The 11,485-nt window shown below is 39.4% G+C and overlaps 1 protein-coding gene across 1 annotated transcript; it reads left to right on the top strand.

The window, feature by feature from the left end:
* The first annotated feature begins 350 nt into the window (after window positions 1-350).
* Window positions 351-11,085, top strand: LOC115920788 (gonadotropin-releasing hormone receptor-like). The gene is made up of 4 exons (XM_030977452.1): window positions 351-1,081; window positions 6,691-6,892; window positions 8,969-9,122; window positions 9,570-11,085. Exons 1-4 carry the CDS (start codon window positions 533-535, stop codon window positions 9,952-9,954), a joined length of 1,290 nt encoding a protein of 429 aa, XP_030833312.1. The 5' UTR covers window positions 351-532; the 3' UTR covers window positions 9,955-11,085.
* The last annotated feature ends 400 nt before the right edge of the window (window positions 11,086-11,485 follow it).

Below are 11,485 nucleotides of genomic sequence, written 5' to 3'. Positions count from 1 at the left end.
TATAGCCACAGGAGATAATCTCCGGATAAAAACATGGCTATACAAACGACACAGTTTTGAGTGGCGTCAACATAAGGCGCCTGTCGACATGAAATTGTCAATTCATTTTGTCCTCCCTGTATTCTAATGTCTTTTATTCTTTTTAAATACAGCACAAACAATAACACACAAAATCTGTAATTGTGCGGTTTTTTGATAAGAAATCGAAGAAATCAACTTCACCACATTATTTATGTTCTTTGTTATGATATCTGATTTCAAATTGTTACGAAATGTTTTAGTCAAACCCGTTGTCATTCTGAAATGAAAATATCTGGTTTCTTCTTTTATTTTATATATTTATAGATGACGTATGAGTTCTCTTCTGAGTGGACTTCACTTTCTTGAGGAAATGGAGGACTGTTTCTTTTCAAGGCTGAGCTGCAATACTCGACACTTCAACCACGTTGGTCGCTTGTGAGCATTGTGGATAAACCTGAGAAGAACCGTGATTAAAGCTTAGAGACTCCCCGTGCCATTGGTCTTGAAGAGCATGCTCGACCTCGCCAGAACTCTGAAATCACCTAAAAGTGCCACCATCATGTCGTCGTTCTACATTCCCGACGTCGGCAGCGACTACGCCAACGTCACTACGAACTACACATACATGGATTCAGGGTCGGCAGAGATCTTCGCCGAATCTCTCTTTCGCATCCTGACCCTCTCCGCAATTTTCCTCATCTCCGTACCTCTCAACATCATCGTCCTCATCATCGTGTTTCGACGACGTCGTCACAAGTCGCGGGTCAACATCCTTGTCATGCACCTGACACTCGCCGACCTCTTCGTCGCCCTTATCAACATTCCAACCGATGTGGTATGGTTCTACACGGTGCGCTGGCTGGCCGGGAATGCGATGTGTAAAATCATCATGTTCATCGAATCGTTTAATATGTATGGGTCGTCGTTTATCCTCATCGTCATCAGTCTCGATCGCTACGCTGCCATTGTGCATCCTCTCAGTATTCACCAAGCAGACAGACGATGTAAGATCATGGTTCGAGCCGCCTGGACATGTAGTGCCCTCTGCAGTGTACCACAGGTACGTTACTCTTAAAGGCATCGTTTAACAATGTTAAATCTGGGATGCATGGCTCTACGTGTTCTCAGTGTCTGTCATAATGGTGTAATATTAAAGCCCCCAAAACAAATTGCGCTTTAAAATGGTCAAGAAGTGCCTCAAAAGAGTAAACATCTTTAAGTGACCGGTTTTACTATACTAATTTTCCCAAATCGACTATAGTGTTATGAAAACCGTTTGGCTAACGGTTTTCAAAATGTGTAATTCCAATCATAAATTTCTTGATAATCAGAGAGGCGATTGGCTTGTAAAAGTCATGGGTTCCTGAGGCTGACCTAAAGGTTTATAATTATGATTGCAGCATGAGCTAAATCCAGGATTTTGTTTCAGAATCTGAGACAAAGTTACCGGATCCCTTAAGACACTCACAAGATCATCAACTAAATTTGTATTACTTTAGGACGAGTTCTCTACACTACCACGTATTAAAAGCGACAACTACTCTAAAAAACAAGTACACAATTTTTTCCTTAATTTTGTTTTGTTCGATATGTATAACTTCACACAATAGGGCTGTCGTACCGCTAGCCAATGAAGGATGAAATAAACAAGAGACTAGTCTTCTAAGAGCATAAAATAGTTTCGATTAAAAAAAAAAAAAAAAAAAACATACTCTGTACATTTAGTTTGAACATACAATTTCAATAATTGTATTATTCATTTAACTGCATTGTCACAAAAATGAGGTTCTAGTATTTGTAGATACAGTAAAGTTATAGAAACTTAAGCAATGCAAATGCATTGGTCGATTGTTTAAATCCTGATTTTCAAAATCTCTGCATCTATATTGATTTTTCTCTTTTGGTTTATTATACAAACTCTTTTGGTAGAAGGGAAATCTCGAATTTCCCCTTCATATTCTAAGATTCAGAAAAGTCAGCCCACAACCGATTCCGAATCTCCTGCCAGCTATTTTTCATGGAAAAAACCGAATGAAATATTAACGAGAACTGATACAAACAAACAGGAATAGAAGACTATAAATTTTATTTTGCCAGTAGCGTTTACAGTCATTAAGCATTCAACATGTAGTACCTAAGCTTGACCACTTAACACCGAGCAGTCATTAGTCACTCAATTGCATTCCTTTCCTTTTCCATATCTCCTAAAAATAATTTATTAATCCATCTCAAATGCCTGAAGCTATCAATTATATGAATATGATCAGATATATTTGAACTTAGACAAGCCCTAAGTGAGAAATAAGAACTGTTACCATATACAAATCACGATTCAAGTGTTGACAGCTCAGCCTAGTGGGAGACAAGCGTATCCGCACGATCAGAGTAATAATAGCGGACTTGTCGACCGGATGATGAGGAACCTACTTTGGGCTTCAAGGCTCCTATTTACACAAAACAAAATAAAACAAAAACAAAATAAAACAAAAACAAAGAAAAACAAATATATATTCCCGGTGGGGACATTTTCTTTCAACCTTGGCAAACATTTCCAAAACGGGAGAAAAACACTGTGGACGTTGATTTAGGCTACGCATCCAATATTCTCTCATTTACTTTCGCATTGTATTCATTTCCACAAGAGCTGCTAAAGATGTTGTATAGTTTATTAAAAACGCAAAAATAGATCAAGGTGGGCAATTAAACGAAGACATGTACCGGGAACATGTCAGACATGTAAACACATTTTGGTTTTAAGTGCCCCAGTTAAATATTTCTACCGAGATCTTCATCTTATAGTTTTTTTTTCTTTCTCTTCAACCTAGATACTATACTCTCTTGAGAAATGAAGATATACAACACGTGTTGCCTCCAGGCCTGTCACTATAAAGCAATTGTCCGGTATAAATGTATTTATGAACCTCAGGATTAACAGCAGTCTTCTGACGATCTTATTCTCTCCCTCTTCCTCTCTCACCCCCCCCCCTCTCTCTCTCTCTCTCTCTCTCTCCCCCCCCCCCCCACTTCTGTAAAAATACACATCAGGCAATGATTATAAAGATGTTCTTAATTCTAAGAGAGAAGTACGCATCGAGATTGAAGGGATGTATTTACAAATATGTACGTCTGCATAATTTATTCTAAAATGTTGTTCCCCCTTGAAGACATGAATGTCCACATTAAGAAGAGGGCATGGGGAACCAACACAATCGGAAAAACAATAGGGACTTTTAGATTTGCACGCCGGCATAGTGGACTGCTGCGTGTGGCATCCTTGTAAGGCACTGCCGGCACTGTCAGTGCCATACAAGGATGTCAAATTGCCTTAAAAGGATGTCACAATACGCAGTCGTTATTGTTAATTATTGTTAAAACAGCTGAATGTTCTGCACATAATCAGAAGGCGGTGACTCTCATTGGATCAAAGAAAGAATCACGTCGAATGTCCATCCGTAATAGGTCCATGATACAATACATCCACATTACCTTGCTTTTCCTACTGATGCTACAGCACGTCTGACACCTCCCTGGTCTGACATAACAACTCCTATGTTGGTATTGTATGGTCTATTGTAAACAGGTGGTCACCTCTGGTAAAGTAACATATCACTGTCTCTTGTTAGCTCACTAATGATTGATAGATGATGTCACAAGATGAATGCGATATGGAGCATTTTCTTTCTATATTTAGATGTTTTAATAACAAAATATGAGTTGTATGCAGCCCTGCACATCAACTGGATCAACTTATATTTGGATGTCACCCGATCTTTAGCGAGATTTGATGATTTTTTTTATCGTGTTGTTGTCTGTCTGTTCCCAGTCTACTCGGTGTGACTGCAGTATAATTATTTGGGATTATTATATCGACAGTGCCGGGTTGAAGGGAAATCCAACCATGACAGCAAACTACTCTAGAGGAAAGCAGGACATAAAAAGTAGACTGGTGAAAGTTGAAAGGAAATCGGACAAAAAATTGAGAAACAAATATTTTAAATATTCATAAGTTTCTTAGTATTCGTCCGATTTATTTCAAACTGTCGCCATTCTGTTTATCTCAGTTCTTCTGCTCTCATACAAATGACCTTATTACGAAGGCTGGATTGCCCTTCAAGTAATACTTAGAGGAGACATTAATATGACTCGGAGAGCATTGGGCTTAGAAATAGATACATGAAGAACGTGATTTAATTTGAGTGATTTCTCTGAATGTTTCCCCGTAAGATATTTTGATACTTGTATTACCTTGTTTTGTTCACGAATGTAGGGCATGGGTTAATATGTTTTATACCATTAGGGACTTTTAGATTTGCGTGGACTGATACGTGTGACGTCCATTCAAGGCAGTGCATTAAAAGGACGTCGATCGTAGCAATCCACGGTGCCGTTGTGCAAATCTAAAAGTCCCTATTGGTTGATGCAAGTCAACGTCATGTTATCAGGACCCTTTTAAAAACCTTATAAAGCGTCTTTTAGAAAACGTACTTGTCCGGTCGGACGAAATGGCCGAAAACACGTTGTCCTTCTACAGCAGAGTAGAGGTGTCGGGGTATCGTGGTCCATTCACTCGACTCGCAATCTAAGGGTGAGAGTTCGAATCTCAGCCCAGTTACATAGTCATTTGGCAAAACATTATTCCACATTTGCTACTCTTCACCCAGATTTTAATGGGTACCTGGCATTCGCCGATGATTCGAGTCCGAATTCACTTGACTCTCAATGCGTGGGTTGAGGGTTCGAATCTCAGCCCGGCACTAACGTCCTTTGGCAAGACTTTAATCCGCTTAATTATGCCACTCTCCACACAGGTGTAAATGGGTAACTGACAATTACTGGGGTGATAATTACTGCAGAGCCAGAAAAACAACATTTAAGCTGATGAGGTCTCCCTGGGCAAATATTGTCATCATTTACAGCTTCTTGGAAAAATAGTTTTATCGTAGACTATATAGATCCAGGGGGGGGGGGGGTGCTCACAAATTAAGACAAACGAGGATGTGCCACTCTAATGGGTCGCTTTGTCACACAAAATAATCCCTAAACAATACATGGGCCCCATTTTTTGGAAAATTGTGACAAATGGAGTTTCGAGGCTTGAGCGCACACTCACGTCCTAACCAAAGCTAAGTACCCCCTTCCCCGGACATAGATGCCCCATGAAACCCGATTTTCACGAAATCAGGTCATTAAAGAGCATTATAAATATCATCTTGAATTTCTCTATGGAACTGACTTATATTCATTTCGTATTACCCACGTACACTTCATTTGTGGATGGGGAGGTAGATTTAGTTTTGCGTTTTCAGAATAATAAGATGATACGAATTTCACTTTCACTTATATCCTCAGTGGAACATAAATCGATCGCCTTTCAATCATAGATATTCGAGACGAGAGACCACGAACTATTTTGAGTGGGATTCGGAATTGATCGAGTTTCAGCATATGCGAAATAGATCCGTCCTAACTGTTTCCATCCCCCCATGGGTGCAATTTCATACGGGCCAGCACATTTTCTGATTGATAATTATCAAACAGTATTGATGTAAGTTCTCCTGACTTGGGTTATTATTTACACTGTAAACTTAAAGGTCAACGATCACTGACAATATTTTCTCTGTAAGTTTTGGGTTCCACAATGGCGTATCCTAAGCACAATATCTCGAAAAAGTCTAATATCATTTGGGTAAAGAATTATTAGAAATTTTAATACCAATCTGACATTTTATTTAAGGGTAAACCAACATTATGTGATTAAGCAGTAGTCGATGCTATATATACACGCACGTATATGGGAACTGAGCTTCCGGGCGTGTTTCGATATGAAATAATTTTCTAGTAATTTCTATGTTTTTTAATCAACCATTTGAACATCTCTTGTAATTGGGGGTGCGGGCAGATGCTTTGTATTCTTATGATATAGATATACAATTTCTACTGGTCCATTTTAACCGTGCGTTATTATCTTTTGGTATCTAAACGAAAACGCTTCAAAATCATAATCATGATTACATTGTCTGACCTTGTCTTTCATTGTCCCTGTATTTAATTGTTCCATGGTTGTGTATCACTGACAAGCATTATTCATGTCTTGGACTATATTTAGGGCAGAACCAACGAATACGACCCCTCCATGAAGGTATTAAACTTGATCCGGTATCAATGGATTATGAAACATATCTTTCGTGTTCATCCTTTCTCTGAATGAAATAAAAAATCCCCTCATGGGCAATTCAAGAAGGATTGTAATAATGAAAATAATGATAATAATGATAAAAATAATAATAATAGCCACATTTGTCTAGTTTTTAGTAATACGTTTATATGCACTTTACTTGGTAATTAATATAACCCCCGTCACTGGTTTCAAATGCTAATCCGCACATGATACTGCACACTCTTCGCTCCCTGGGGATTTTTTTTTTGGCCGGGTGCCATTTTACAAGCGCACACAAACCAATTCAACCACACCAACGTCTGCATCCTACCGGTTATCCATTTTTATCCTGGTTTCGAAGCAAATGACGATTAATGTCCTACCAAAGGACATTAGTGCCGCAGTGGGACTCGAACCGCGAACCATGTGATCCACAATCCGGTGACATATCCGCTAGACCACAACACCTCTATCATGTAATCATTTTTTCTTCTTTCATTTACCTTTCCTAGTTCCTGGTCCACGAAGTCCTCTCACCTTACGAAGCACCGGACTTCACGCAGTGCGTCGACTACCGATTTGCTTTCGAGCATCCCACACTATGGAGGCTTTATCACGTTTTCGTCACCCTAGCCATGTATGTCGTGCCTCTGATCACTATATTCACATGCTACGCAGCCATCATCTATAAGATATGCAGGAAAACTAAGCAAGGTATTGTCTATGTTAAAGAGAAGGTTGAGTTCTGGGAAGAGGTGAAAAATAAGTTGTGAGCGTTATCATTGTTATTATGCAAGGGTGGAAGAACATCAGATAAAACATGTTCCCTGAAAAGCATGGCTCTTCAAATGCCTTCATATCCTAAATATGGCATGTAACATCGTAAAAATGTGGATAGATTTCTACGCCACGTGTTCGTGTAGTCCCATATACATCCTTCGGTGTACAGCAGTTTGGGATGGGGGGGGGGGCAAACATTCCAGGGGGCTCACCTTCCAGGGGCAGTGACGTAATGAGAAAAAAACGTTCGGAAGGGGGGGGGGGGAGACGAAAAATCTGCATCACCACCAGTCTTACATGTGACATGCAGGTCCCGCGGAACGTTTTTCAAAGTGGAGTATTAACGATCAGGTAGAGCGTAATTGGTGTGGGGTCCAGGGCATAAGCCTCGGCAGGGGTTCAAGGTTTTTTTTAGGTATTTACTTACGGTTAAATGAGCATCCAGGGGCCCTCTTTAAGGCCATTGACGTGTTCCAGGGAGGGGGAGAGCCCCCAGAAGCTCAGAGGTTTTCATATTTAACTACGGTCGGATGAGCATCCAGGGGCCACCTTAGGGCCCTTGGTGGGGTCCAGAGGGCAGAGCCCCCGGAAGCTCAGGGGTTTTAGGCATTTAATTACGGTCAGATGAGCATTTTTTAGTGACATTGGCAGGTCACTTATTTTTTTCTCTAGGTCTTTCTTTCTTTTTCTCTTTAACATACTTTTTCAAAAAGTGAGGGGGGGGGGGGGGCTCGAGCCCAGCCGCTTTGCAGACCATGACACAAATGCTTCTAAATAAGCGTATTTTTCGCCCAACTGTAATTTGGAAACATCTTTTTTTCCAACAAACGCATAAAAAGGTACGACTTACCAAAAAATGGAGAAAAAATACCGGAAAATCATGTCATAACAGCAACATTTGTAAATCACTGGTATCGAATAAGAAATACACCCCCCCCCCCAATCAGTACGCCAGCGTTCAGGGGCTCATGTCTTCTCACCCCTATAACAAACAAAAAACAGACACCCTTTCCCATTCTCGCACAATATGTCCACGATATGCGCTTATCGCTATTATAAAGACCTCCATTGATAAATACCGTATAGGTGGCATGCGCAATGTTTATGCAATTTAATTCCTGTGAACTTTCCTTTTCTTTGAATGGAATTGTATATGTGATTTAATTCAGGTTTTTGTTATTGTTATGTTCTTTTGGGTTTAAAATACAAACCATGTTTACTCCTTTACTGCTTTTTTTTTTTGGGGGGGGGGAAGCAAAAATGCGTTTTGCCCCCCACTTCTGGCGCCTATGTTGTAACTTTACCAAAACTTGGCCAAATTTCTAATCACTGTGATGATTACAGAACCTTGCAATACACACGAATATTTAGATGGTAGATGATCAACCTTTTCTAGTCGATTCCACACCGTTTCTTTCATAACGCAATCGCATGACCAGAACTCATCTTTTTCTTTAAGTATATCTTTAACTAGCAACATCGTCATTATAACCATTATCAATATAATTACCATCATAATTACGACCGCCACCACCACCATGAAAATCATTCCCGTCATCCGTTTCATCATATAATTATTACCATCATCATCATCATCATCATCATCGTCATCACCTTAACTTCTCCTGCTGTTCTTCAGTTAATTTTGTTGACGGATATGTGGCTTTAGAAGTATATTAGAAACCCATCCAACAGATCAGTTACGGAAAGGAATAGTATAACTGACGATCCATCACGTCCACTGAATCAAATCCATTTCATCTTGCAGTCGCCACCCTTACAAAGTTACAAACCACTTTCAAAATTACTTTTGTAGCAAGGATATCGATGCCTTGACCCATAGCTACTGGCGTACTATACAAAATGATTAAGCTTTCCCGGACACGATTTACTGAATAATGTACTGCATTATGTTACTGGATATTCGTCTTTATTCAAAAATTAACTTTGATTGATTTCTTTCCATTTCGATGTATATAACTTGTTGTTATCTCTTTCTACTTTTCCTAGCTCGTCAATCCATCAACAACAATGAGAGTAGCGTCCTCAGGCGGTCATGTTCGAGCAGTCTACCGAGAGCCCGGATGAAAGCTCTTCGTCTCACGGCAACCATTGTGACAGCGTTCATCATGTGCTGGGGTCCGTATTATGTACTGAGCACGTGGTAAGTGACGTCGCACGGGCTTTGTTCATGACGTATGTATGTATGTATGTATGACGTATGTATAACCCCCCCCCCCCCCTAAAAAAAAAATATATATATATATATATATATATATATATTTTTTAAAAACAATTATAAAAAAATTAATAAAAAAAAATGGATAGGTATAGTTAGTCAGTGAAATTTAGAACAAGAGATTGATGAGTTCTCATATATATTCGCGAACAGGTTTCTCAAACTATATATAAGGGAAATGGATAAGTAAAGAAGCTATCATCTAGATATAAAATGGAACTCAATTAAAGCTACTGGAAAACACAAACATTACCATGTTCAGGATTTGTGTTTAATCTTTTGAGTTGCATGATGATTTTAACTTGTATGACAGAGTACCTGATAGAGTGTAATTTAACCCACAACCACACATGGTTTTACTTGTTCCACTAGGTACCATTTCGACATAAGGTGGCAAACGGGCGCTGGCCTCCCAAACCCTGACTGGATGATCCACATTATGATGGCTCTAGGCTACTCTAACATCTGTCTTGATCCTATCATCTACGGCATATTCATCACGCGGTTCAGTCTCTGCCAGCGCCGCGGTAAGTCCGCGGTCATGCACCCGCTCACGACCTACCGTCGGTCGACGATGAACTCAAAAGTCATCACAAATGACGGACACACGTCCTCGGTGCGGTTCAACCATACGCTGGTGTCCAGCAAGAACAGCTGCAGTGGTACTCACGCCGCGGTCGACACGGTAACGCCGCTCCCAGACAGTGACACGAGAAGGAACAACTTCGTGAATCGACGCAAAACGTCGACCACGTAACGACGTTTTAGTAACGTCTACATGACGCAAGACTGCTACTCACCTTTTAAAAAAGCCTCTTGAGTCTTGACATTGCAAGGGTACGACTAGATAATATGAGCCCTGTGGGATATGGATACTTTATCTTATTTCAAACTAATTATTCTTTGCAGAAGCAGTTTAATCTGCAGTTTGTATACGGTTATTCATAATGTGACACAAAGGGAAGAAACTAGGCAATTTGAGACAATTTGGGTTATGTAAGAATTTCAAGTTTTATTAAAGAGATAATTTAATCTGCATTATGTTTTGCGAATCACATGGGTAGAATAAGGTCATTGAAGCCCTAAGGATGTGAGTATTGTTTGTATTGCTTGTTTATGCAACTTCGCGGAGATATTCACTCTCCATTTCGTTTCTGGTGTTTATATCTTTTGTGACTCTTTGGAGATAGTGAGGATGCCCAACCAAGTGTTTTTGTTTTTGTTATTGTTCTGCTGTACTTAAAAATATATTGTAGAATTTTATAAATGTGAATATTTTGATAACTATATTCCGACCAAACGCTGCGTATAGATTGTAAATGAAATGAAATATTTGCGTTATTGACTCAGTCGTCAGTGAATTATTTTTTTATTGTATTCTATTTCGAACACATTTGAGGTATATTCCAAGAGAAAATATACTTATGTATTTAATGAAAATCCACGACCTTGGCAACCCTAACAACACCCCGGAAAACTTCCTCTAAACAACGACCCGGACAACTACTTGAACAACTTGGACGACAGCCCGGACATTTTGAACTACATACTCTGACAACTACCCCACGGACAATAAACTCCCGAATGATACTAAAAATGAACTTATCCTTACGACATTTACGCCGGACAATATACTTCGGACAATAACCCCGGACAATAAACACCCGGCAATAACGCCGACAAACTTTTTCCTAATTTGGATATCTCGTAGGTATATTTTAAATGATTTTTGGTCGATTTTTTTTTTTTGGTAAAAGGTACTGATTCAATATAATTGTCTTGATATATTCTGTAATCACAGTATATTTTCAGGAACTATTTAATTCTTACCTTTCTAACAATATTGTTTAAAGGTCATCTGTACTAGTTTACAAGAGGGATTAGACCACCCTGCAACGTCATTAACAGGTGGTTATCTCATCAAATCAGCTCTCACTTAACATAAGACAAAGAGGATCATGGGGGACCAATGGTCACCGATTAGGCATTGTTTGCTATATAGAGGGAGCAAGTAGCTATAAGTAGTGCAGTGGGCCTTTAAAGCTCCGTGGTATAAGACTAGTTCACCATCGCATTGAGTCATCTGTGCCATATACAATAATGTATGACGGTGATACGATTTATTATACAGCGCCATCTTGTGACAATGCGGAACAATTGCTTTTAGCTGTATTTCATGAGCTATGTGCCATCATTGCCGCTTGTTCAGCATTCGAGTTTTCAGAAATAATGTCCTGAAAACATTAAACAAAAATTTTAATATATATATACTTTTAAGGTTTATTATT

This window comes from Strongylocentrotus purpuratus, unplaced genomic scaffold (genome assembly GCF_000002235.5).
Source record: "Strongylocentrotus purpuratus isolate Spur 01 unplaced genomic scaffold, Spur_5.0 spur5_scaffold_9, whole genome shotgun sequence".
Taxonomy (NCBI): domain Eukaryota; kingdom Metazoa; phylum Echinodermata; class Echinoidea; order Camarodonta; family Strongylocentrotidae; genus Strongylocentrotus; species Strongylocentrotus purpuratus.
The sequence above is the reverse complement of the archived record's forward strand: the minus strand, read 5'-3'. Positions and strand labels throughout refer to the sequence as shown.

Coding starts and splice junctions, on each gene's coding strand:
- LOC115920788 (XM_030977452.1), top strand. CDS start 533: ATGCTCGACCTCGCCAGAACTCTGAAATCACCTAAAAGTGCCACCATC. Junction 1,082..6,690: donor CCCTCTGCAGTGTACCACAG/GTACGTTACTCT, acceptor TACCTTTCCTAG/TTCCTGGTCCACGAAGTCCT. Junction 9,123..9,569: donor TATTATGTACTGAGCACGTG/GTAAGTGACGTC, acceptor TTGTTCCACTAG/GTACCATTTCGACATAAGGT.